The sequence below is a fragment of the Pantherophis guttatus genome, chromosome 2, assembly GCF_059756535.1.
Source record: "Pantherophis guttatus breed Tessera chromosome 2, ASM5975653v1, whole genome shotgun sequence".
NCBI lineage: Eukaryota > Metazoa > Chordata > Lepidosauria > Squamata > Colubridae > Pantherophis > Pantherophis guttatus.
Genome location: NC_142064.1, coordinates 20,657,439 through 20,684,961, shown reverse-complemented (window position 1 = coordinate 20,684,961; position 27,523 = coordinate 20,657,439). Strand labels below are relative to the sequence as shown.

Sequence of the window (27,523 nt, the reverse complement as noted above, 5' to 3'; positions counted from 1 at the left end):
CTGCGCGGAAATGGACAAACTTAACATTTGAAATGAAGGACAAGGTAGACTCAAAATGTTATATACCGTGGAATAGGTGGTATGATTGGATAACTTGCAGAAATGAGAGTAAATGTAAAATTCTGTATGACAATAATAATTAACAAATATGCACCGTTAATAAGATCATGGATGTGACCAAAGTCACTTTTTCTTTTTATGTATTGTCGACTGTATTAATATATATGTATCTTGTATATACATGGTATAATATTTTACTTTTTATATCTTTAATAAAGTTAAACAGGGGTGTTTTAATCAGTATGGGCCAAATCTATTTAATGTGTTTTAAATTGTTTTTTAAATTTTATATTATATGTGTTTTATCTTTGGCTGTTCACCGCCCTGAGTCCTTCGGGAGTAGGGCGGTATATAAATCCAAAATAAACTAAAATAAAAAACTAAAAAGTTTTGTTTTTAAAATAAAAAGAAGAATAGAATAGAATAGAATAGAATTTTTATTGGCCAAGGGTGATTGGACACACAAGGAATTTGTCTTTGGTGCATACGCTCTCATGTACATAAAAGTTTTTTTCTTTGTTCAAGCGGGAAAAAAAATGTTCAAATTAAATAGTTAAATAGTTCTGTGGAGGGGGGAGTTCGAGGGGGTTGCAAGGCCAGGAGAGCTGCAGCGGCAAGAAAGCTCGGGGCCAAACGAGCAATGATGCGGCCGCCGGGGGTTCCGCATCTGCCCGGATCTCTCGAAGCCGAGAGCTCGCCAGGAGGAGGCGCCCGGGCTGGAGGCGGCGGCAACGGCGCCAGCCCTCCATTTCCTCCCAACCGGTCCGGCCTTCTTTCTCTCCGCCCTGCGCCGTTTCTAAAGCTCAGTCCGCGATGGTGCTGCAGGGAGTGCGGGTGCTGGAGATGGCCGGCTTGGCGCCGGCGCCTCTCTGCGGTTTGATTCTGGCTGACTTCGGGGCGCAGGTGGTGCGGGTGGACCGCTGGCCCCACACGCCCTTCAGCCCGGACGTGCAAGGCCGCGGCAAGCGCTCCGTCGCGCTGGATCTGAAGCAGCCCCAGGGCAGCGCCACGCTGCGCAGGATGGCCCAGCAAGCGGACGTCCTGGTGGATCCTTTCCGACCAGGTGCTTCTTCGCCAGGCGGGGAGCCGGGAGGGTGGGCGGCTTTCCTGCCGGAGGAGGGGAGGAGGCAGCGCTGATGGCATTTCAAGAGCTCTCTTCAGTATGTGCAGGCGATCCATACAAGTGCAGAGAGACCTTGCATGAACTCTTGCTGTTTTTCAATCAAATTCATAGAAGTTGGAAGGGACCTTGGAGGTCTTCTAGACCGACCCCCTGCTCAAGCAGGAGACCCTATATACAATTGGAGACAAGGAGCCGTCCAGGCTCTTCTTAAAAACGTCCCGTGATATTGAGGGAAATAATCGTGAATTGTATTACAGTTGTGTTATTTGAACTAAGAACTCTGTTTAAATGTTAAATTGGTATATTTTCAAGATTAGAGATAAGACTTAAATTTGATGAAGTAATAATTAAATAAAGATTTAATGAATATGATATGACGTAATAATAAAACGTAAGGAAGTTTTAGAAATGGAAATAAGATTTAGAAATATAAACAAGTTTGAATTGTATTGTCAATAGTGAGTATTTAGGGTAAGAATTGTGAAATGTACTATGAGGTATTAATTGAATCAAGATTTAAGGTGGATTAATAAGAAGGGTAATTGTTTTGATCAAGTTAATATGAGTTAGCTTTCTATAAGATGGTAATAGTTGAGATATGTGATAAGTGTTATGGCAAAAATAGAATATATAAAATTGTATTAAAGATGAACAAAAGTTGAACAAATTTAGGACCGGATTAATGCTCCGTTCCGAAAAGATGTATTGTATGTTTATTTGTGTTTTTAAAAAATAAAAAACATTTTGCAAAAAAAAAAGGTCCAGTGATGAAGCACCCACAACTTCTGAAGCTGAGCTGTTCTACTGACCCAAAGGTGCTTTTTCAAAAGGCAAAATGGACTTAACTTGTTTTTCTTTGAAGACATTTCATTTCTCAGCCAGCCCAGAGTTGAAGCAGCTCCTTGGATGAGAAGCGAAACGTCTTCAAAGAAAAACAAGAAAGTCCAGTTGCCTCTTGAAAAAACACCTTTGGCCTGGATGACTGAGAGAGCCTCCATAGACATCAAGCTGATTGCCCTCCCTGTTAAGAAATTTCACCTTAATTCCAGGTTGCTTCTCTGATGAGTTTCCATCCATTGTTTCTTGTTGTACCTTCTGGTGCTTTGGAAAATAAGTTGATCCCCCTCTTTTTTGTGGCAGCCCCTCAAATATTGGAATATTGCTATCATGTCACCCCTAGTCTCTAGACTAGCCATGCCCAGTTCCTGCAACCGTTCTTCATGTTTTCATATGTCTCCAGGCCTTTAATCATCCTAGTTGCTCTTCTGTGCACTTTTTCCAAAGTCTCATCATCTTTTTTGTAATGTAGTGACCAAAACTGGGTGCTGTATTCCAGATGTGGTGTTACCAAGCTTTTATAAAGCGCTACTAATACTTATGTGACTGATTCTTCGCCTCAGGCAATGATTATATAAACAATATTGCAATGTCTATTCTCACTTGGCACTAAGATCACAGTGCTAAGTACCGACATACTAAGGGCTGGTTCTTCCTGCTCTTGGGACTTGCTTGTTTTCTTGCAGATGTTTCGTCACCCAGCTAGATAACATCAGCAGTGTGAGGGAGAAGGAGGTTTGCTGGCTGTGTAATCATAATTTCTCCTGCCAGCATTAATGGGGTGTAGCTTCTTTCTGCTCTGCCTCAAGACTGACAGGACTGTTGTGGCCCGTACGCGGCCTGTGTAGAACAAGCTGGGGCAGTAGCTGGGGCAGAACAAGGACAAACTACTAGATAAAGAGCTGCAAAATCCATTCTCCCTGCAAATCTGATGTTGTTACCTACCTGGGTAATGAAACATCATCAGGAAAACAACCAAGCTCAGACACCAAGAAACCATCCCTTCAATCCCCCAGCTACAGATATTGACTTCTTCCAATTACAGGTAGTTCTCGATTTATGACCACAATTGAGCCCCAAATTTCTGTTGTTAAGAGAGACATTTATTAAGTGAGTTTTGCCCCATTTTTACGACCTTTCTTGCCACAGCTGTTAACTGAATCACTGCAGTTGATAAGTTAGTAACCCAATTGTTACTGTGAAGTGAATTATTTATTATTTATTTATTTATTTTATTTTATTAAATTTCTATACTGCCCTACTCCCAAAGGACTCAGGGCGGTGAACAGCCACAGGATAAAACACATAAATACAAAAATTTAAAATAGAATAAAAACGAATTAAATAATTTGGCTGAACAAATTTAAAATACCCCATAATTTAAAAACAAATTAAAATTTACATTTAAAAAGGGAAGAAGATTTAGGCCAGGCTTCCCCATTGACTTTGCTTATCAGTAGGTCGCTAAAGGTGATCACATGACACAGCAAAGGTCATAAATATGAACCCGTTGCCAAGCATCTGAATTTTGATCAGAATCATGGGGTTGCTCCAAAGGTCGTAACTGTGAATAATGGTCATAAATCAAATTTTTCAGTGCCGTTGTAACTTTGAACGGTCACTAAACAAACTGCTGTAAGTTGAGGACTACCTGTACTTTGGGTATTAACTACTGATGGCAGAGAACCAGTTTGGTCGGGTGGCTAAAGCTCTGGGCTAGAAACCAGGAGAGTGTGAGTTCTAGTCCTGCCTTAGTCATGAAAGTCAGCTTGGTGACTCAATTAATCACTCTCCCATGATGTAAGGCTTGGGTGACAAGTTGGTCAGTCGATTTCTACTGCAACCAGTGGATCAACTTTCAGTTGATCTGAAAAAAATGGATCTAGCACCTGCAGAAAAAGGTTAGGAAGGAAAAAAAACCCTTCTGAAGATAGCTTCATATGCTACAATTCATTTGGATTTTCCGTGTTTCTTTCCTCCCAACTCACTTCCTGGTTCTATTTTAATTTTCTTCCCTGAAAAAATGAAAATGTTTTTGGTTGTTTGGCTCTCTATTGGAAAGGCCATCCTATCACAGGAAAAAATACCTTGAATTCCAGCTTGCCTTCTGGAGGCTATGGTGGTTTATACGTGTGATTTTCTTGGCAACATTGTGAAAGCAGTTGCCCATTGCTTTCTGTGGGTGTTTTTTTTTAAAAAAAAACTTCCCAGTATAGCCAATAGCTGTGGAGTTTCCTGGTGGTCTCCCATCCAGCTACCAAGAAAGATCAGCCAAGGTCATCTCCTTTAGGCAATGATGATAAAAGCAAAGCTAACTTAGGAGCTGCAAAGTTGAGGCCGTTGCATCTTCCTTGTGATCAGGTGGTCACAGTCTGGATGCTCAGACACCCTGTTGCGGATTATGACATCACAACAAGTTGCAATCACATAACTTCCATTTGTGACCTTCCCTGCTGGCTTCTCAATGGTCAATGGAAAAACAGGCAGGGAAGGTCTCAAAATTCCTTCCGAAACTTATTCCCATCACTTCCCCATCACAAAAAAGTTACACTACAGTGTACGGAAACCCACATATCTTATACTGTACAGCACCCCATGCCTCCCCATGCTATGAAATGGCCTGTCTTGGATTGCCTGGTAATTAGTACCAGTCTGTGTCACCCACTTGCCTGCCCACATTCAGGAGTGCCTGTGTTTGTTTGTTTGTTTATTTATTCATTCATTCATTCAATTTATATGCCGCCCCTCTCCGAAGACCCAGGGCGGCTCACAATACACTCAAAAAATCACTATAAAAACACTTAAAAATTAAAAACATTAAAACCTGTTCTGTTCTGACCCAGCTCCCCAAAATGACAAACCCTCTGAAGGTAACTCAAAGATTCCTTTGTTAGGAACGCCGGCAGCCCCGGCAAAAAGTTTCTCTCTCACAGCAAGCTAACAAGTCTGTCCGGCATGGAGATGAACAGTTGTCTGCCGTATCTATTCATCTCTGCCCCCTGCCTTTTTTATCCCCAGAGCTAGGGTGGGGCTTCGCTAGCAGCGGTGGCTCTTCTTTCCCAAGGATCAGCCCACAGATTTCCACTGCTCTCCTCTCCTCTGCCTTCTGCACATCTGCCTGTCAGGCACTGGACCCAGCTGTTCCTCCTCATCCTCATCAGCCACCTCTAGACCTGGGGGGCTGTTGACTCTCCATCTGAGGGCTGACGGCTGGCCCAGGCTCCACCTCTGTCTGTTTCTCTCTGCCAACTCCATTCTCTCTTCCCCCTTGGAGCTCTCAGGTTGCCTTGATGCTGACCCTCACTTCCACGCCTCCTCCTCATCCGATTCGGCTGCTGGAGGGGCCAGCGGCTGACAGGCCACAACAGCCCACCTGTGATTGTTGCCAAACCACACGTGGTATTCATCCACCCACTTGCAGTGCTGTCCTGACACCGTGCTTGCCTAGGACTCAAGTCATGTGAGGCCCTCTCTTATAGACCCATGCAGTCTCTGGGTTACCATAGCAAGAGATCACATTTTATGCCTCCATTGCTTAGCGATGGAAATTCTGATCCCGACTGCTGTCATAATCTGAGGACTACCTACAGTTTAAGATTAACCTAGAAGCAACTCTGTCTTCACGCTTAGCAATATTCCATGTGCCTAATATGTGTATAACATATTTGTCAATCTAATTTTTAGTTCTCACAGAAGTTGGATATTTCATTTCCCTGTTCAGGTGCCATGGAAAAACTTGGTCTCGATCCAGATCTCCTCCTCCGGGATAATCCCAGGCTCATCTATGCCAGGTTGACAGGATTTGGCCAGTCAGGAAAATATGCCAGACTGGCAGGCCATGATATCAACTACCTGGCAGTGTCAGGTATGTGATTGTATAACCTCCATTATAGAAAATTTCTAAGTTAAATATCCAAAACGTACATAGTTAAAAATAAGGTAAAGGTTTTGTTTTTGTTTGTATATGTTTTTAAGCCAGTGGATAATCGAAGCTCATAAATAACGTGCCTGATTGCGACTCATTATTTTAAATTTGTTAATTTGAAGATGAGAGGACTGCAGTTTTCAGAATTCCCCAGCCAATGTTCTGGATTACATCATCCGGAGTATATTTAGAAAGATTAACAAATATTTCATTTGCTCTTCCATTGAGCCATGGAGCAAAGTCCATAGTTCAGTTCAGCGCAGCAAAACTAAAGCAATTTATTTATTCATTACAGGTATAGCCTATCTTTCTTTCAAGAGTTTGTGACTGTTTACATGAGAATCTCCAAAATATCCCCATAAAAGTATCCTATGAATTAGGCTGGGCTGAGAGAAAGTAGGAGTAATTTTCCCAAAATCACCCAGAGATTAGCCCAGTCCAACCCCTTATTCACTATTACAGGATGACATCTGGATTTCTAGAAATGGCTTACATTTTGTCCTTGGCTAAATCAGTGTTTTTCAAACTTGGCAACTTTAAGATGAGTGGACTTCAACCTCAGCATTCCTTAGCCAACATGCTGGATTACCCTATCCAAAGAGTGAAGAAGCATGAAAAGGAATTGCAAATAAATCTCCTTGATTTTGTTCAATAAAAGGTGGGACAGAGAGAAAATTCCTCAGGCTTTCAAGATTCCGGTATTATACTCTACAACAATAAATAGCATTATTGGAACCCTGTCAATGTACTGTTCTCTGTGAACAGAGAAATTTAAAAGACAATAGGTTGGATTGAAAAGGGGCGCAGTGGCTCAGTGGCTAAGACGCTGAGCTTGTCGATCAAAAGGTTGGCAGTTCAGCGGTTCGAATCCCTAGTGCTGCATAATGGGGTGAGCTCCCATTACTTGTCCCAGCTTCTGCCAACTTAACAGTTCAAAAGCATGTAAAAAATGCAAGTAGAAAAATAGGGACCACCTTTGGTGGGAAGGTAACAGCGTTCTGTGCGCCTTTGGTGTTTAGTCATGCCGGCCACATGACCACGGAGATGTTTTCGGACAGCGCTGGGTCTTCGGCTTTGAAACAGAGATGAGCACCGCCCCCTAATGTCAGGAACGAGGGGGAACCTCGGAGTTCATAATTGGAAGTATCATTTACATTTTAAAAGGATAGAGAAAAAAACACTAAACTGCCTGGGCACTTTTTAAAAAATGAATATTTCTTGTACATAGGCGTGTTGTCTAAACTTGGCCGAAAAAATGAAAATCCTTATGCTCCAGTCAATCTTCTGGCTGATTTTGCTGGTGGAGGAGTCATGTGTGCAATGGGTATCATCATGGCCTTGTATGAACGTATGAAATCTGGAAAAGGGCAGGTCATTGATGCTAGCATGGTAAGTTTTTATTTATTTATTTATACAAGAAGAACAAAGGAAACTGTCTTAGGAAACTGACCTCCTCAATCCTAAAGGCTTTTCCTGGTCCAAGTTCCATTTGATCTTTATTTTGTGCTACGTTTATTTATTTCTTTATATCCTGTCTTTATTATTTTTACAAATCCAGGCAGCCAACATAGAATAGAATAGAATTTTTATTGGCCAAGTGTGATTGGACACACAAGGAATTTGTCTTGGTGCATATGCTCTCAGTGTACATAAAAGAAAAGATATTCAGCCTTTCTCCTTGTAGTTCTCTCTTGAATTCCTGGTGAGCCCTTGCAAGCTGTAGTTACTAGAAATGGAAGCATGGGTTCCCCTTGCAAAGGGGGAAGTTGTCCCTAGGCATCTGCTGTGTTATTTAAATAACAGTGAGCTTGTTCACTTTTTCTTGAAAAATTACTGTATTAACATGTATTCGTATAGGCCAGTGTTGGCGAACCTTTTCGGCACCGAGTGGCAAAACGGGAGTGTGCACGTGCGCGCACACGCATGCCAGAAACTGGATGTGTGCATGCGCGCGCTAGGAAGATGATCTTCCAGTTTCCGGTGCATGTGCACATGCACCCGCGAAGACCAGGTGGCCGGTACACATGCATGCGCCAGAAACCAGAAGATCGTCTTCCTGACACACGCACGCGCACTGGGCTGATGCTCTTCCAGTTTCCAGCACTCCCACCACCTGAAGACCAGCTGGCCGGCATGCCGGAACCCAGAAGAGCAGCAGGCAACATTTTGCATGCCCAGAGAGATGGCTCTGCATGCCACTTCCAACACGTGTGCCATAGGTTCGCCATCATGGGTACAGGCACAATATCTATACAGGTAGTCCTCAACTTGCCACAGTTCGTTTAGTGACTATTCAAAATTACAACGGTACTGAAAAAAGTGACTTATGACTGTTTTTCACACTTAAAACCCTTGTAGCCTCCCCATGGTCATGTGATCAACCTTGGCAAATTTATTTATTTATTTATTTATTTATTTATTTATTTATTTATTTATTTATTTATTTATTGGTTCGATTTATATGCCGCCCTTCTCCGGAGACTCAGGGCGGCTTACAATGCGTTAAGCAATAGCCGTCATACTTTTGTATATACCTACTTAGTAGGGCTTTCGCCCCCCCCGCCCCCCCAAGCAGTGTTCTATTTTATACAAAGTCAGCTTATTGCCCCCACAATCCTGGTCCTCATTTTACCTACCTCGAAAGAATGGAAGGCTGAGTCAACCTTGAGCCTGGTGAGATTTGAACTTGCAGTAATTGCAAGCAGCTGATGCTACTTAAACAGCACTTTAGTCTGCTGCGCCAACAAGGCTCTTGGTTCATATTTATGACAGTTGCAGTGTCCTGGGATCATGTGATCAACTTTTGCGACCTTCTGACAAGCAAAGTCAATGGGGGAGCCAGATTCACTTAACAACTGTGTTACTAATTTAACAACTGGAGTGATTCACTTAACAACTGTGGCAAGAAAAGTCATCAAATGGGGCAAAACTCACTTAACAAATGTCTCATTTAGCAACATAAATTTTGGGCTCAACTGTGGTTGTAAGTTGAGGACTACTGTTATAGAGATGTTTGAATGAAACTTTATAGTGTTCCTTTAACAAGACAGTTTGTATACAGTTTGTCCGTAGCTTTTGTTGATCCACAGGCAATTACTTTCAGAATACAGGCAATAAAAAAAAATATCTCACGGAAGGATACAAAGAGAGCTAAAGAATAGAAAGGCAATAACTGAAAAAAAAAAAACCCCACCAGAGATAAATGTGAAAAAAATTATACACCAAAGTTATAAACCTTGCTGTTAGGATTTCAAGAAAGCATTAGGAAAACAGGATGATTCAAGATGGCAGCTATGACATCATGGCCTGTTGGCTCAGCAGACTGATAGCCTTGTGATTAACACCAGCTGTCTGCAATTACTGTAAGTTCGAATCTCTCCAAGGCTCAAGGTCGACTCAGCCTTCCATCCTTTCTAAGGTAGATAAATTGAGGACCCAGTTTGTGGGGGCAATAAGCTGACTTTGTATAAATATACAAAAGTATGAAGGCTATTGTTTAACGCATTGTAAGCCGCCCTGAGTCTCCGGAGAAGGGTGGCATATAAATCAAATTAAAAAAAAAAATGGCCATCGTCTTGAAGTTTTTGAGCTTCCCCATGATGATGAGGGCATTTACTTCATCCTCATCTTCATCCAGCTTGACGTCACTCGTGTCAGGGGCACCTGTGGTGGCCCGAGCGCTCTGCCAGCGAAAATGGGCTCCTGAGCTCCATTTTCAGCTGCGATGGCCTCCTGCAACCCTCTGTCAGCGAAAATGGAGCTCGGGAGGGCTGCAGGCGGCCCTCCTGAACTCCGTTTTTGCTGGCAGAGGCACCGTGGGCCGGTCCTTCGATATTTCCAGGTCGGCCCCGCGGGCCAGATATAAGCACCCCATGGGCCGGATCTGCCCCTCTGGGCCTTGAGTTTGATATCCCTGATCTAGTACAATAGTACTACATATTCCTAGTGGCATTATCTTTACATAGGATGTTACACAATGGCTTCTGTGTTGTCTCTTTAAGGTAGAAGGTGTAGCATATCTAAGTTCCTTTCTGTGGAAATCTCAAAACTCGGGCCTCTGGAACAGAGGCCGTGGGGAGAACCTGCTGGATAGTGGAGCCCCTTTTTATGAAATATACAAGACCTCAGATGGGAAATTCATGGCGGTCGGTGCACTGGAACCACAATTTTATGAGCAGTTCATCAGAGGTAAATTAATCTGCATCATTTAATCAGTTTAAGAACCACAAAAGACTTTGGACTGATGCCAGGTGTACCTAAAATATGCTGATAATGTTTGTACAGTTATTAGCAACTCTTTGCATAGTAGAGTGTAGAGCAAACGTCTCATTTTATCAATAAAGAAACTTAGAATTGGGAATCAACGTGCTTATTGTTACTATACAGTTGCTTCTGATGGGAGTTTTAGAAGTTGTTTAATTTGCTGAACCGAGTTACTGTCGGTTTTCCCAATAACTTGGATATTTTTCTGTGTATCTTTTTAACAGACACGCTTTATCTTTACCTTTTCCAATTGCATTGTTAAAAAATAATTTTGTGCCATCCTTGGCTATTAAAAAAAAAAAAAAACAAATCTAGAAAACAGGATAACAGATAGAGGATAACTGTATTACAAATAGTGCAACATGAAATGCCAGAGAAATTATTTGCTTGTAAATGGAAATTCTTTTAGAAAAGTATAAACGTACTAAATATGCTCAGAATCTTATTACATGCGCTTGGGTTGTTTATTTTATTTTTTTTGTATGGTAACTTTTATGAGAATTGATTATTCTGTATCTGTATGGCAAGTAACCTGTTTTTAAAGGCATTGCTCCCTTTAGAAATTGCCTTGCTAAGTAAAAGCAATTTGCAAATGAAAGAGCATGTATGCATTTATTTACTGTTCTTTAGGCAGCTAGGCTTCAGAACAACAAAAGCTGTCATTTTTTGTTTTTCCTTAAAATCCTAACATGCTGAGTCCTTTTTTTTTTTTTTTTGGTTCCTTTCTTCAAAATAAAGAGTTTAGTGAATTAGTTTTGAAGAACAAAGCTATGTAGTGCATATTAATTTGTTTTCTGGGAATGCAGAAGAAATTAAGCAAGCTACACTACAGAGAGAAATGTAACAATGACAAAAATTCCAGGTGCCAGAGGCAGATTAATGCTAGAGCAGCACTCATTCTGTCTCTTCTTTCATTTCTACAGTCAGGGGGTTGGTCTATTGTTCAGGAGAGTCCCAGAGAATCCATTCTGGGATCTTGCAGCTTCTGTGAAAGCATTTAAAAAAGGGAAGGTCTTTGATTTAAACTTGACTACTGGTGACTTCCTACTGGTATCTTAATAGCAACAGCACTTAGACTTATATACTGCTTTACAGTGCTTTACATCCCTCTCTAAGCGGTTTACAGAGTCAGCATATTTTCCCCCAAAATTTGGGTCTTCGTTAGTGGTGAAATTAAAATTTTTTTACTACCGGTTCTGTGGGCGTGGTGTGGCTTGGTGGGCGTGGCTTGGTGGGCGTGGCAGGGGAAGGATACTGCAAAATCCCCATTCCCACCCCACTCCGGGGGAAGGATACTGCAAAATCCCCATTCCCACCCCACTCCGAGGGGATGGATATTGCAAAAACTCCATTCCCACCCCACTCCTGGGGCCAGCCAGTGGTAGTATTTGCTGGTTCTCCAAATTACTCAAAATTTCCGCTACCGGTTCTCCAGAACCTGTCAGAACCTACTAAATTTCACCCCTGTTCCTCATTTTACCCACCTCAGAAGTATGAAAGGCTGAGTCAACCTTGAGCCTGGTGAGATTTGAACTGCAGTTAATGCAGTTTTTTTGTCATAGTAGGGAAGTGGTTTTTCAACTTCAGCTTCCAGGTTTGATGGACTCCATTCCAACTTCTAACCAGTCCAAAGCTACTTAACCTTCCAAACCAAAGCAGTCTAATTATTGCCACTAGCTAAGGTGAAAGCATTTTAGAGCAGAAGAAATGCCTCTGAGGGACATACGGTGGTATCTGTCTGACAAGCAGCTATTGCGCTTCTCTATTTCCCAACTATCACTGGGAAATGACTTTTATTGTACAGGTACTCCTTGATTTCAACAGTTCATTTAGTGACCGTTCAAAGCTACAACAGCACTGAAAAAAGTGACTTATGACCATTTACCATACTTACGACTATTGCAGCATCCCCATAGTCACCTGATCAAAATTTAGATGCTTGGCCAGTGACTCATATTTATAACACTTATAGTGTCCCGGGATCACTTGATCCCCTTTTGTGACTTCTGACAAGCAAAGTCAACGGGGAAGCCAGATTCACTTAACAATCATGTTACTAACTTAACGACTGCAGTGATTCGCTTAACAACTGTGGCAAGAAAGGTCGTAATATGGGGGCAAAACTCACTTAATATCTGTCTCGCTTAGCAGCAGAAATTTTGGGACCAATTGTGGTCATAAGTAGAGGACTACCTGTATTGCTATCCCTGCTTTGAACACCAATAAAAAAGAGTTGTCGGTTGCAATTGTATGGTTACAGAAAGGGCCTTATAGGTATGTCCACATTTTTCCAGAGATGCATAACAAATTTGTGTTTGACTCAAGTTAATTAATATGTGTGATTGAAATAACTTGGAATTTTGTCAATGGGGATTCTTAGTTATCTAGGTCAGGGGTCTCCAACCTTGGGAACTTTAAGCCTGGAGGATTTCAACTCCCAGAATTCCCCAGCCAGCGAAGAATTCTGGGAGTTGAAGTCCTCCAGGCTTAAAGTTGCCAAGAATGGAGACCCCTGATCTAGGTCATGGTTGTCCCAAAGGTGCTTTTTCATGAGGTAACTGGACTTTCTGGTTTTTCTTTGAAGTCATTTCGCTTCTCATCCAAGACGCTTCTTCAGCTTTGAAGACGCTTTTCTGAGAGCTGAAGAAGCTTCTTGGATGAGAAGCGAAATGTTTTCAAAGAAAAAAACCAGAAAGTCCAGTTGCCTCTTGAAAAAGTACCTTGGGGACAACCTGGAATTTTTTTTTTTGTTAAGCCAACAGTCTTGTATCAGATTAATAACATCTGTACCATGACCATGTAGGCAGATTTTGTGAATTAGCAGGCATTAATCTTTATGGGAAAACATGCATTTTCCCCATATTCCTCATCTGTCTTTTCAATTGGCTTCCCGTATATTTTTTGTTGCTCCCAATGCATATTATTTGCAACACTCATTTCATTAAATTGGACTATATGTTTATTTTTAAAATCTCCAGGTTTGGGACTGGATCTTGAGAAACTTCCCAGTCAGATGAGTTTCTCAGACTGGCCTGAAATGAAGAAGATATTTACAGATGTATTCAAAAAGAAATCCCAAGCGGAATGGTGTGAGATCTTTGACGGTGTTGACGCTTGTGTGACTCCAGTGTTGACTTTTGACGAAGCTGCCTCTCATCCCCATAATGAACAACGGGGGTCTTTTCTTAAAAATGATCAGGAGGAAATCAGTCCGAGACCATCTCCCTTTTTGTCCCGAACTCCGGCTACACCTTCATTCAAGAGAGATCCTTCGATAGGAGAACATACGGAGGAAGTTCTCCTGGAGTACGGTTTTTCCAAAAAAGAGATTTCACAGCTCCATTCGCTCCGAGTAATTGAATTAAAGAACCTTAAAGCAAATTTGTAATATGAAATCCTGCAAATCAAGAGTTTGTCTTCGGCAAATCGTATTTTTTTTTTATTGTAGCAAGATATGTCCAATTTCATCGAAATCTTTGGAATTTGCATTACTAGTTCGCTGTGGATTCTAAACAACCCTTTTAAAATGAATTTCTACGAACAATTTGTGGTTTTATTCTGTAATTACTGAAAGATAGTGCTAATAAAATGCCTGTTGTGGTGGCAAAAACTCGGCATGAGCAATAGAATAGAGTAACAGAGTTGGAAGGGACCTTGGAGGATTTCTAGTCCAACCCCCTGCCCAGGCAGGAAACCCTACACCACTTCAGACAAATGGTTATCCAACATCTCCTTAAAAACTTCCAGTGTTGGAGCATTCACAACTTCTGGAGGCAAATTGTTCCACTGATTAATTGTTCTAACTGTCAGGAAATTTCTCCTTAGTTCCAGGTTGCTTCTCTCCTTGATTAGTTTCCACCCATTGCTTCTTCTCCTTCTGCTTTGGAGAATAGCTTGACTCCCTCTTCCCTGTGGCAGCCCCTGAGATATCGGAACACTGCTATCATGTCTCCCCTAGTCCTTCTTTCCATTACACTAGGCATACCCAGTTCCTGCAACCATTCTTCATATGTTTTAGCCTCCAGTCCCCTAATCATCTTGGTTGCTCTTCTCTGCACTCTTTATACATCTTTTTTACATCATGGTGACCAAAACTGGATGCAGTATTCCAAATGCTAATAAAGCAAAGAGATTATGCAGGATCCAGCCGGCCAGCAGGGATCAGTGGGTTTCTAGCTAGCAAGAGCTAAGAGTGTTGAAAGTGATTGAAACAGGTATTATATAGCAATGGTGGTGAACCTTTTACTTACCAAGTGCCAAACAAGAACGTGCTCCGTGCGCTGCGCCCGCTCACATGCCATCTGTGGTAACGCGTAACTCTGCCTCACCATATGCACATACGCACAGCTTTTGTGCACACAATGCACGTGCACAAATGCTGTCTGCGCATGCGTGCAGTGCGCACCAGTCATCTTGTGCACATGCACAAACAGGAGAGCTCCGAAGATCAGTTAGGTCCCCTGAATTGCGTGCATGCGCACCAGTGGCCTGAACACCAGCTGGGGCGCACACACATGCACAGTTTTAGGTGAATTTAGCGACAGCTCACGTGCCTGGAAAAATGGCTCTGCGTGCCACTTCTGGCACGTGTGCCAACATGGTTATATAAGGTTCCTTGAGGAAATAGTCCTTGGAAGGACAGGAAGTTTGTAAATCAAAGCCAGTTAAAGCTCAGGAAGTTTATTTGAAACAGAGATTTGCTCCCAGTTTAATTTATTTAACACTTCCTGGGGGTTAAACAAAAATAGACTTGGTGCATCTGCAGAATAAACAGCTTTAGTGTCCCATTATGGCTGACCTTATATCAAATGGAAGAGATCAATCATTCAGGCTCTCAATTTATACAGGTGACTGAAATAAGGCAAATAAATGTGTAAAAATACAACACTTTCATAGACTAAATTGTAACATAAACAGTTCAACTTTGTCTCTAGGATCCCCCATTTTTTTAATTTGCCCGAAAAGAGAAATGCAATGTATACTGCGAGGCAATATTGTGATAATACGGTAGCCATCTGCCGACTTTGTCCAGTCATGGCAGGCAAAAGACGTAGGCATTTCATCAGGTAGAGCCTTTTGAGAAAAACCTATATCAGCATCGGGCAAGAAAGAGTTGAGAATGAAAATTGAGGATTTCTTGGCCCACCTGTCAATAACCAGTATTTGAATCTTTTACATAATACCAGCCTTTGGATGGCTTATTCAGTGTCGGTTTTGCTCTTACAAAGGATTCCTTGACTTACGACCTGATTTACAAGAGACTCTCCCACCAAAACAGCTGTTTACGGCACGGTTTCAAAGTTCCTGATACGCAAATTCCAATTACCCAATGAAACATTTAGAATGTATAAGTTCATACAACATTAAGCTACAGTTTATAATGGACACACGAACAACAGCAGACACAGAGCATGAGGCTGCAAAGATGCATATTGTACATTACAAAAAATGTAAATGTATATTCTTCATAATTTATTAAGCTATAGTAAAGGTGCATACAAAAAATGGAGAAAGTTTTAAAACCATTTACCAGCCTGGCAAGAAAAGGGCAAAGGCAGTTACACAGTATGTAAAAAAAGAATAGAAAACTTTAAACGCTTCTTCCTTTTATTCGGAGAGAAGGTAGTTTAGCCAAGGTCAAGAAACACATTTACATTGCTTTCAATTATTAAAAAAAAAAAAAAGCAAACCCACACCTTTTGGAGTTTTATTCAGCAATCTGATTTCTCAAAAAAAGAATAAAAAGATTATTAAAAAAAAAGAAACAAACTTAACGGAAAAGTTATAACTCTGCAAAGTGATGCACATTATTGTTTTATTGTTCTAGTAAAGGGTTGCAGCTAATAAAGTTACCAATACGTTTTAAAGCAGAGACCCAGCTCTGGAGAAAGCTATAAAACTGAAAAAGAAGAAAAGGATAATCAGCCGCAAGGTGGATGGACTGGACTCAGTAACAGATTAATAGATTAACAGAGTTGGAAGGGACCTTGTAGGTCATCTAGTCCAACCCCCCGCCCAAGCAGGAGACTCTACACCATTTCTGACAGATGGCAGTCCAGTCTCTTCTTGAAAGTCTCCAGTGATGAAGCTCCTACAACTTCTGAAGGCAAATTGTTCCATTGGTTGATTGTTCTCACTGTCAGAAAATTTCTCCTTATTTCTAGGTTAAATCTCTCCAGTTTCCATCCATTATTCCTTGTCGGGCGCTTTGGAAAATAGGTTGATCCCCCTTCTCTCTGTGGCAGCCCCTCAAATATTGGAACACTGCCATCCTGTCTCCCCTGGTCTTTCTCTTCACTAGACCAGCCATGGCCAGTGTTGATGGACCAAATTAGGGACAGATTGCAATGGAGAAAAGCTATCTGTGTGGTTTCTAAAAGCTGACATCCACTTGATGGCACACAGTCAAGTTTTAAAATCCGGAGAGAACATTGTATGTTTTAAAAGTCCTAGTTTGCTGCTGGGGCACGTCTTGAGGCTAAGTGCCATATCCAAAGAAATGGAATTAGAGAAAGGATGTCGGGCGTACGAATGGCATGGTGGCCTAAGAAGACAAGGCGGCAAATTGGTTCCAGAGAACGAGGAAAGCTGAAAGAAACATCCCAGAGAGTCATCATAGAGTTATGTGGATGGGAGAGCAAGATTGTGCTTTCACGTACTGATCGTCTTCACATAATGTGTCTGAAATTGATTTTCATGCTGTGTTTTCGCTCCCTGCTTGGCTGAGTCATTCCTCCCCCCCCCCAAAAAGCTATCATTCTGCTTCAGTTATGTGCTGGATGTAGTTTAGTACTTTGAAAGGGAAAAGAGTAAGCAAAAGCATTCCCATCAGATTGGGGCAGTCCATAAATATTGTTAGTAGATTAGCTGCATGATCCCAGGAGTAGCTATGTTTAATTTAAGGAGTTGGGAGTAGATACTATATACCAGGGGTGTCAAACTCACGTCGTCACATCACGTGTCGTATTGCAACTTTCCCCCCCTTCGCTAAACCGGGGGTGGGCGTGGCTAGTGCATGATGCATCCGGTCCCCGGGCTGTGAGTTTGACACCCGTGCTATGTATGTTCTTTGGATCCAAAGCATTGCAGAGTCCTGGGATGTTGCCAGTGGTGAAATCCAATTTTTTTTTACTACCGGTTCTGTGTGCATGGCTTGGTGGGCGTGGTGTGGTGTGGTGTGGGTTGGTGAGCGTGGCAAGGGAAGGAGACTGCAAAATCTCCATTCCCTCCCAACTCCAGGGGAAGGATACTGCAAAATCTCCATTCCCTCCCCACTCTGGGGCCAGCCAGAGGTGATATTTGCTGGTTCTCCAAACTACTCAAAATTTCTACTACAGGTTCTCCAGAACCTGCTGGATTTCACCCCTGCTGTTAACTATATGAAATCTATAAAACTTTGCGTTAAAAAACCCAGCCTAGAAAACAACACACATTTTAAGGTCATGCATATCCATGTGCATATCACCATTTTGGAAAAGACAATCACTTTTATATGAGAGTGAAGGTAGAAGGCCTCTGTTAAGATGGGTCATATTATCTGCAATCCCAAAGGAGCTTTCTCAGAAGGCAACTGGATTTTCTTGTGTTTTTTTTCTTCTGAAGACATTTCGCTTCTCATCCAGGAATTTTCTTCAGCTCTGACTGGATGGTGGGGAATGGAGGGATTTATACTCCTTGCATACAGCTGGTCATTGGCATTCTTTTTAGAGAGGCGTTGAGGCCGCTTGGAAGTTTGTCTGTGTCCTCAGGGTCACCTGAGTAGTGCAAACGGGTGTGGACTCCACACTTGTTGCCCTTTAAAAATATGTCCCCTAATATGTGTGTGTGTTTACTCAGTGAAAAATTCTTTTGATGGACAATCAGGAAATTAAAAAGCACATAATTAAAAAGGAAAAACAGATGCTGTTCAAACCTGCATCGGCCACTGCTTTTTCATTATGGCTGCCACACAGGTGAACAGACATGAAAATCACGTAATGACCACTTCTTCCTGGGAATTGATGCAAATATAACCGATTGCAGTTAGGACTATTCTGAATAGCAACACAACAGTCAAACTTTTCCTTTCTCCCTGGATCTACACGGCTTGGAATATCTATCCTGTAACAGTACAGGGGGAAGAATGTTGGCCTGGAAAAATGCCCTTTTCATCCTAGGAAAGAAAAGCATATTTAAATATTTCTGCAGGCTTCCAAATGTTCTTTTGCTCTGTGACAAGCAATTAATTTCACCTTGATGCTCATTATTGTTTAATCTTTGAGAAAATGTTTGTTTGACCTTTTTCACACGTCTGGCATCTTGCTTTTCTTCTGATGCAGCTTTCCACTTTGAAGAATAATTATCTACAAAAAACTAAAATCCGTGTGGGAAAAAAACCCACAAAGACCCCCACACAAAATAGTCAACCATCATCCTCCAAGGCTGCACCACAATTGTGGGCAACCCTGTCTCTAATTTGAGAAGAATTTCAAATTCTTCAGGACATTCCCCCAAGTAATTGTGCACAGAATTCCAGTCCTAAATCAGCAAAGCATCTTGCAGCCCTGGTTGTATTGATGCAACCTTTATAGAGTAATTTGAAACTCAGTTGAGAAGCTGAGGTTTTACTGAGGTGACACTGAGGTTCTAGAATGGAGATTTGGCCCATGTCCATGGTAAATAATGGGTAGATCAATGGTGGGTTCCTCTTGGTTCCGCCCGGTTCCGCTGAGCCGGGAGCGGTGACGATATGAAGTCACCGAACCAGTTCTGCCCCCCCCGTGTTATTCTTACCTTTTATTTGGCCCCACCCCCAATCTATTGCTGCCTCCTGAGTCCTAGCTGATGGGCTATAAGGAAAAAAACTGTTTAAACTTTTGCCACGGGGCTTCAAAGGGCTGCTCTACAGCTGATCAGTGTTAAAAGGCAGTGTGGTGGTAGACCGGTGCCTCCAAAAACAAATGAGTAGACAGGTGCCTGCAAAAATAAATGGGTAGACCAGTGCCTCCAAAAACAAATGGGTAGACCAGTGCCTCCAAAAACAAATGAGTAAACCGGTACAGCTCTGCAAGCAGTTAAAAGCTTGGTAGACCAGTACCTCTGCTAAATCCTAAAGAATTGTCACATGACCATCAAGCCACACCCACAAAATAAGCCATGCCCACAGAACCGGTAGTAAAAAATTTTAGAACCCACCCCTGGGGTAGATCGTTTAGATTCATGTCCAATGCTAACTCAGCCTTGGATTTTGGTCTTCTTCATATTCTAAATAAAGTTTCTAGCTTTAGAGTTCCTGTTGTTTCTATGATTTGTACTGCACTTATTTTCAAGTCTTGGTGATGGTTAAACAACAGCAAATCACATAGGCTTGGATTATCATTGGTTGTAAACCAGTGGTGAAATCTTCCCTGGTTGGCCACCAGTTCACTGCCCGTGCTTGTACAGTATGCGTCAAATGCATGCTGCGTGCGCATGCACAATGCACACCAAACACATGCTGCATGCGCATGAATGCACAGTACACACAAAATGTGCGCTTCGCACAGAAAAAGGAGGTTTGGGAAGTTAAGTAGAACAGTGAGGGGGTGGGACAGCTGTGCCGCGTGATTTAGATTCACTACAAAGCAGGATTTCCTGCTTTCTAGGGATTTTAAATCGCGCGGCACAGTTGATCGTCGGAAATACTGGCTTGGAGGAACTGGTAGCTTTTTTTTTTACTACCGGTTGGCCCGAACTGGTGCGAACCGGTAGTATTTCATCCCTGGTTCAAACGGATTTAATAGAACTGTAAACTGAATGAAGCTTTCTCTTCCTCTTCATCCAGGCAAAGAACCCCAAACATTCATAGACCATGGCAACACAAGGAAGGAAAACCTGAGCATTAAAACATAGGATCCTTTGCCCACTGGAAGACTAGTAGATCTCATGCTATGGTTTTTCTCCTGGAAGGCTGCTTGGCACTTGTTTATCATCTGAAATAAAACCAGAGATTTCTTCTTTTTTTTTGCTGACACCATTGACAGATACATTAACACCCTGACTGCTTGCAGTATAAGAAGAGACAACTTATTAAATTGTTCTATGCCATAAATATACACATGCCTTCAAAAGAACTTCGAAGCCTGCCATATGTAGACATGTGATCCACTCAGACATAATCCTCCAGTGATAAAGAGCTGGGCACTTTCCAGCCAGGAGCTCTGACTGTGCTAATCTTCTTTCAGAGACACAGACGCATTTCCCCTTCCACTCCCCCTTCTCTGTAACTTGTGATTCCCGAGCTATGGGAAATATGTGTGGCCCCTCTGGCTCTTTTTCTTTGCTACGCCCTGACCAAGGATTTATGCCTGATGGAACAGCCTCCTAGTTAGAGCCCAATGACTCTAACCCAGCAGGATAACAGCTGAGCTTCTGCAGTCCTGCGATTTGGGCATTGCCAGAATGGGACCCCTCAGCAGGAAAGAAGAAACCGTAAAGTTTAAACCCTTACCTGGGAAAGATCCTTTTAAGCCAGTGAAGCTCTCCAAGAAGAGAACAGGCCAGTTGATTATGCACAGCACAGTCATGTTTGGCCGTGAGTTTTGCTACGCGGTCGAAGCTGCCTTTGTCACCCCTGTGTTGCTCACCGTGGGGCTCCCCAAAAGCCTTTATAGCTTCGTATGGCTTATCAGTCCCATCCTAGGATTTCTCCTGCAGCCTGTGGTGGGTTCGGTCAGTGACAATTGCACTTCTAGGTGGGGCAAGCGAAGACCTTTTATCTTGATCCTTGGCCTTCTGATGCTCCTGGGGATGGCTTTGTACCTCAGTGGAGATGCACTCATCTCAGGTGAGTACACAACCTGTTGCTGAGTCAGGAAAAGCAAACTGAGGGTTAAAGAGAGAGATTGGAGATTGTGAACATTCTTGAAGCTGTTACGTGTGTTAGTTGTGTATCTGCAATAGATCAGTCAGCAGGGTTTAACGGCATAGACTTTGTATATATAAACAAGAAAGAAATCTAGTTGAATCTCAGGCTGGAAAGGGTAGATTTAAATGTGGGGTTAGCTTGGCAAGAATACTGTTAGCATCAGGCTAGATGTACCCAGTTCCAGCAAGAATATCATAATGTATTGATGTAGTAGAGGCAATCCTCAACTTACGAACACAATTGAGCCTCAAATTTCTGTTGCTAAATGAGACATTTGTTAGGTGAGTTTTGCCCCATTTTTTGACTTTTCTTGCCACACTTGTTAAGTGAATCACTGCAGATGTTAAGTTAGTAACACAGCTGTTCAGTGAGTCTGGCTTTGCTTTCTTTTTCCTTTTTTTAAATTTATAAACTTTATTAAAACACAAATAAAACATTTACACAACATACGACATAAAGATAAAAAGATGAATTATTCTTTTTAAGCATTGTTTCATAGTGGTTTTCCAGCTAATACTGTTGTATTTCTTCCCCTTTTTCTTAGCCTAGCAATTTTTTTCCTTTTTCCTTCCCTCCTATTTTCCTTTTCTTTTTTTTTCCCCTTGGGTTTCCCCCTTTAGAGATCTATGTGTTTTGATTATACCATTATTTTTTGGATTTCCATATTCATATTTATATGCCTATAAGGAATTGTTTATATACATATTTACATCTTTATTCTGTTCTTCTTGTATTTATGTTTCTTTGTTGATGGTGTTAAGCCATTGATACCATTTGTTCCATATTCTATAATAATCTGTCTCTTCTTTTTCCTTAATTTCTTTTGTTAATCTATCCATTTTAGCACACTGTACGATTTTGTCTATTAGTTCTTCTTCCGTTGGTATTTTTTCCTGTTTCCAATTTTTTGCGTATGTTATTCGTGCTGCAGTTAGGATATGTATCATCAAGTATTTTATTTCTTTGGGATATGTTTTTGGGATATGAGTCTGGCTTTGCTTTCAGAAGGTCACAAAAGGGGAATCACATGATCCTGGGAAACTGCAACCGTCATCATTATGAGTTATTTGCCAAGCGTCTGAACTTTCATCACATGTCCATTGGGATGATTCAAGGTCATAAGTGTGAAAAATGGTCATAAGTCTCTTTTTTCCGTGCCATTGTAACTTCGAATGGCCACTAAATGAACTGTTGTAAGTCAAGGACTACCTGTATATGTGTGAATCCAAGCAGGGTAGCCGTTTGCAATTGGCATTTCTATTCCATTACCATTTGTGAGTGTGCCCTGATTTATTACTACCGTGGCCCATTTCCCTAGGCTAAATTCCATTGCTAGATCTGCGCTAAAAATTCTTGCAGTATTTGCAGTATTCCAGTCAATGACTGGATTTTGATTTTTGATTTTCCATAAAGCTTCAGATCATATAAAGCAAACGTGAGTTCTTTTTGCGTAGCCTTTTTTGCTGTTTGGTAGCCAAGATTTGTTTTCTTCAGAATCACTGAAAGTGGATCATAGCAATGGCAAATAATATGAGGGATAATGAGTTGTCCTAGAACAGTGATGGCTAACCTTTTTCTCGTCGTGTGCCCAAAGTGCGCGTTCACACATGCAACAGCATGCATCTGTGCCGGCACCCATAATGCAATGCAGCCCCCCTGCGCATGCATGCATGACCCCCCATGCTCCCCCCACGCATGCACTCATGACCCCCCTGCGATTTGTTTTGGGCCTAGTAGGCCTCCCTGCAGCCTCCTAGGCCCCAAAAATGGGCTGTGGGGGGAGGGGCATGCCTAAGGTGACCAGATTTTAACATTGGTAAAGAGGGACATTGTGGGCGTGGCTTATTTTGTGGGCGTGGCTAGCTGGTCATGTGACTGGGTGGGCGTGGCTAGCTGGTCATGTGACCGGGTGGCCATGGCTATGTGTATAGGGACTACTCAGAGGGCTGGAAAGTCATTTCTGACAGGTCCTCACACTTTTGACTGGTCCTCACACTTATGACCATCCTCACATTTATGCCCGTGCAGCATTCTTAACAACCATGTCACTCATTTCACAACTGCTTCTCTTCACCATGATGACAAGATAGGGCAAAAATGCAAAATGTGAGGACAGTCGTAAGTTCGAGGACTGGTCAAAAGTGCGAGGACCAGTCAAAAATAACTTTTTCAGCCCTCTGAGTAGTCCATATGCACAAAAGGACTAACCAGAGGGCTGAAAAAAGTCATTTCTGACAGGTCCTCGCACTTTTGACTGGTCCTCACACTTATGACCATCCTCACATTTATGCCCGTGCAGTATTCTTAACAACCATGTCACTCATTTCACAACTGCTTCTCTTCACCATGGTGACAAGATAGGGCAAAAAACGTAAAATGTGAGGACAGTCGTAAGTTCGAGGACTGGTCAAAAGTGCCAGGACCAGTCAAAAATAACTTTTTCAGCCCTCTGAGTAGTCCATATGCATAAAAGGATACAGTAATTGAGAGGGATGAAGGAAGGGAAGGGAAATTAGAGTAGGAGTGACGGTTAAGAGAGGGAGGAAGAGAGGAGGAGAAGGAGAAAGGAAGAGGAAGTAGGGAGGAGAAGAAGAGGGGGGGAAGAGAAAGTAAGAAGGAAAGAAAAGAGAGGTGGTAGGTTTGAGGAGAAAGATTGCTGTACAATAAAAAAGATGAAAGGGAAGAAAGCCAACCCCAAACAAATATAAAGATATTAAGATAAAGAATGAATTGTTAAACTTTAAAGAATAAAAGAGAACAAATATGAATAAATAGCAATAATTAGAAACACACATACATACAATGTATTTTCTTTGAACAGAATATTTGGCTGGTTCACAAATTTAAACAGTGTTTAGTCATTTCAATTAAATTTACAATTTCTATATTTCCTTTTTGCCATATTTATTCCTCATCTATTTTTTTAAAAAAACAATATTACCCTTCATCCTCATCTCTAATCTTAATCAAATTCAATTTTTCCCTTCTATTCTATTTTATACCCCTTCCCATTGTCATCTATTTTTATATCCATCCTCACATTGGTTAATTATGTAATTATGTAATACAGTTGTTTAATACAAATTCAACATTTTAATATAAATCAATTAGTTATATAACTATCTTTTTTGTATATTAATCAATATGAACATGAATATTCCAATTATTTCCATGCAATCCAATTTCTTACAAATCAATTAATTATACTTACCAATAATAATAAACCAAATAATTTCCCCCATATATTCCTCCAAACCACAACTTAACCATTTCTGCTTTCAACACAATATACAATTAATAATATCTCAATTATTATAATTCCCTAGTTAAAAAGAGCTTTTTTTTCTTTTGTGTTTTAAAATCTTGAACTCTCCTCTTTTGCCCTAAATAATTTTCCATTGTTTGCACTTACCTTTTTGGTGAGGAAAAGGAAAATAAATCTGCTGCCTAATTTTCCAACGTTGCAAGCAAACCGCAAAGCCAACAGCCTGTTTTACTTTCAGTTTCGTTTTGAGCTTGGTTTGCACAAAGAGGAAAAAAAAACTGAGCAATTTAGCAAGAGCAGAGCCCTGTGCAAATCAGCTGAGAGGGGGAAGCCGAGCTAATTAACGTAGGGCGGCCCTTTGAAGCCCCGCGGCAAGAGTTTAAACAGGTTTTTTCCCTCTAGCCATCAGCGGGGATTCAGGAGGCAGCCGGGAACCAGGAGGCAGAATGAAAAATCGGGACTTTTTTAAAACGCCGTGGGACGCGAGACAAATTGCTCAAAAACAGGACTGTCCCGCCAAAAGCGGGACGTCTGGTCACCTTAGGCATGCCGCATCCCCCATGCCCCATTTTGGGCCTAGTAGGCCTCCCTGTAGTCTCCTGGGCCCAAAAACAGGGTGCGGGTGGGGTGCGCCATTCAGCCCCACGCTCCCCCCACCCTCCGCGTGTGTGTGTACAACCCCCGCCTCCCCCACATATCGCAAAAATCAGCTGGCCTGTGGGAGGCACGCGTGCATGTATGGTGGAGTTAAGCTGGCTGACAGCTTGCGTGCCCGCAGAAAGGCCTCCACGTGCCAGCTGTGGCATGCGTGCCATAGGTTCACCATCACAGTCCTAGAAGATTTTCTTCCTAATGTTAACAAGCCCATATTTTTTCATTTCTAACCATCAATTCTGTCTTCCATTGCTTCAATTTTTTCTATTAACATTTTAATAACATATTGTTACTAACACTAATTATTTCCAAACATTACTACTATGTGGTAATAATGAATCAAACCCTTTTTTTAAAAAAAATAATCGATCCAGACCATATATAAATTGGTTTTTCACTATTTGCAATTCTCCAAAACTATTTTATCAATCAGAAATGTATTTTTTGTACTTCTGCTTTTCCTTTTATTGTACTGGAAAGATGTTATTTTCTTCTAAATAATCCTGGGTATTGTCCACTGTTATATTTCCAAAACTGGATTGATTCCTTTCTGTTTGGTTTTTACCTCTGGACGGATTGAAAGAGTGAAGTTTGGTTAACTTGGATGATTGTACCTCATACTGTTCAATTTTATGTGTTGCTTTTTGATTTCCAAAGCTGCTTCTTTCTGGTGCTAAATCAATTTCTTTTTTAAAAAAAAATTAGGCTTGTCTTGAACCTTACGTTCTTCAGTTTTTGCTCTTTCATTTTCTTTAAATTACTCACAACTGATTTTAATTTCTTTGTCTTGGCTTCAAGTGTGATCTCCCATTTTTGAAATTGAATATGATTGTGCTTTTATTTTTCTAATTTGGATGTCCAATTCTTCTGTAACCAACAGTGCTATAGCTGTAAGCAGGCTGCTTAGTCCGTTTGATAGATGCTATTTTAATCTTTGTAAGCACCTTATTCACATCCTTCATAATAGGTGCTAAGTCTTTTTTGGGTACTACTTTCAATGTTGGCGGCCTTTGTCTTTCTAACTGACTTTTGAAAAGCAAAATCAATGGGGGATGCCAAATTCACTTGACAGTGTGATTCACTTAATAACTGCAGCCAAAAAAAAAACAGTCGTAAAATTGGGCACAGCTCACTTATTAATCGCCTTGTTTAGCAACAGAAATGCTGGTCCCAATTGTGGTTGAAAGTCAAAGTCTACTTATAAGGCTATTAGTGTTCAAATAGAAACTCTAGTAAAGATACACATGATTTAATCTAATAATGGTAAGGCAAATATATACGCACATATGTGCTAATTGCTCCCAACTCTAGGGGGCAGTGCTCATCTCCATTTCAAAGCCGAAAAGCCAGCGCTGTCTGAAGACGTCATGTGGCTGGCATGACTAAATGCCAAAGGCTCATGGAACGCTGTTACCTTCCTACCAAAGGTGCTCCCTATTTTTCTACTTGCATTTTTTACGTGCTTTCGAACTGCTAGGTTGGCAGAAGCTGGGACAAGTAATGGGAGCTCACCCTGTTACACGGCACTAGAGATTCGAACCGCTGAACTGCTGACCTTTCAATCGACAAACTCAGCATCTAAGCCACTGAGATACCGCATCCCTATCTTGTAATGGTACACCTTATTAAACATTAGCTGTGCCAGTTGAGTTACATGCATGTTCAATGTGTTTTCATGTTACAAAAGTACTTTCCTCACCTGGTCAATTGAACCTCAGCAAGTTGTGGAAGGTTGGCATAAAAAAATAACTATCAACAAAGCCAGATGTTTTCTCTTACAGTTCTGGTTGTTGATCGAGGCACTTGGAAAACGTGGGCTATAATTATTACCATGCTGGGAGTTGTGCTGTTTGATTTTGCTGCTGATTTTATTGACGGTCCCATCAAGGCGTATTTATTTGATGTCTGCACTCATCAGGACAAGCAAAAGGGGCTCCATTATCACGCTCTCCTGACAGGTAAACCTCAAGATAATAATTCTTCTTCTTCACTCCTCCGGAAATGTGGACGTTGGTCGGTGAGTTTTCCTTCCCACCCTTAAGGTCTGGGTTGAGTGGATCAGCTGATTCAGAGCATCATTGCAAGCCTTATTTAGAAAAGTAATCTTGTGATTACTGGAACTGGTGGAAGGGAAGAAAACCTCTTCCAAAATGAACACTGAACACCGATCTTACAACTCTGGAATAGTCTAGGAGTAGTGGATTTTTGGGGTCTTTTTAAAATAATCTGAAGGGTCTTCTCTCTCTTGGCTTACTATCAGAGGTAGAAAAGATTCAATACTGAAGGTTTTTAATTTGCTTTTAAAATCAAAATTATAGTCCTAGGGCAGGGGTGTCAAACTCGATTTCATTGAGGGATGCATCAGGGTTGTGTTTGACCTCAGGGGGGCTAGAGTGGGTGTGGCCAGCTCAACATTACTCATGTCAGGGGCACCTGTGGTGGCCCGAGCGCTTTGCCAGTGAAAATGGGCTCCTGCAATCCTCTGCCAGTGAAAACGGAGCTTGGGAGGAC

At 41.6% G+C, this 27,523-nt stretch overlaps 2 protein-coding genes across 2 annotated transcripts in view; both read left to right on the top strand.

Moving 5' to 3' along the window:
- The first annotated feature begins 697 nt into the window (after positions 1 to 697).
- AMACR (alpha-methylacyl-CoA racemase) lies at positions 698 to 13,823 on the top strand. Its single transcript, XM_034442421.3, has 5 exons — positions 698 to 1,123; positions 5,742 to 5,885; positions 7,174 to 7,334; positions 9,947 to 10,133; positions 13,187 to 13,823. Exons 1-5 carry the CDS (start codon positions 874 to 876, stop codon positions 13,594 to 13,596), a joined length of 1,152 nt encoding a protein of 383 aa, XP_034298312.2. The 5' UTR covers positions 698 to 873; the 3' UTR covers positions 13,597 to 13,823.
- Positions 13,824 to 20,363: 6,540 nt separating this feature from the next.
- Positions 20,364 to 27,523, top strand: part of SLC45A2 (solute carrier family 45 member 2) — a 28,894-nt gene continuing 21,734 nt past the window's right edge. The window contains exons 1-2 of the mRNA XM_034442495.2: positions 20,364 to 21,012; positions 26,794 to 26,970. Coding sequence (XP_034298386.2) covers positions 20,628 to 21,012; positions 26,794 to 26,970 — 562 coding nt within the window. The 5' untranslated portion in view covers positions 20,364 to 20,627. The remainder of the gene's footprint in view (positions 21,013 to 26,793; positions 26,971 to 27,523) is intronic.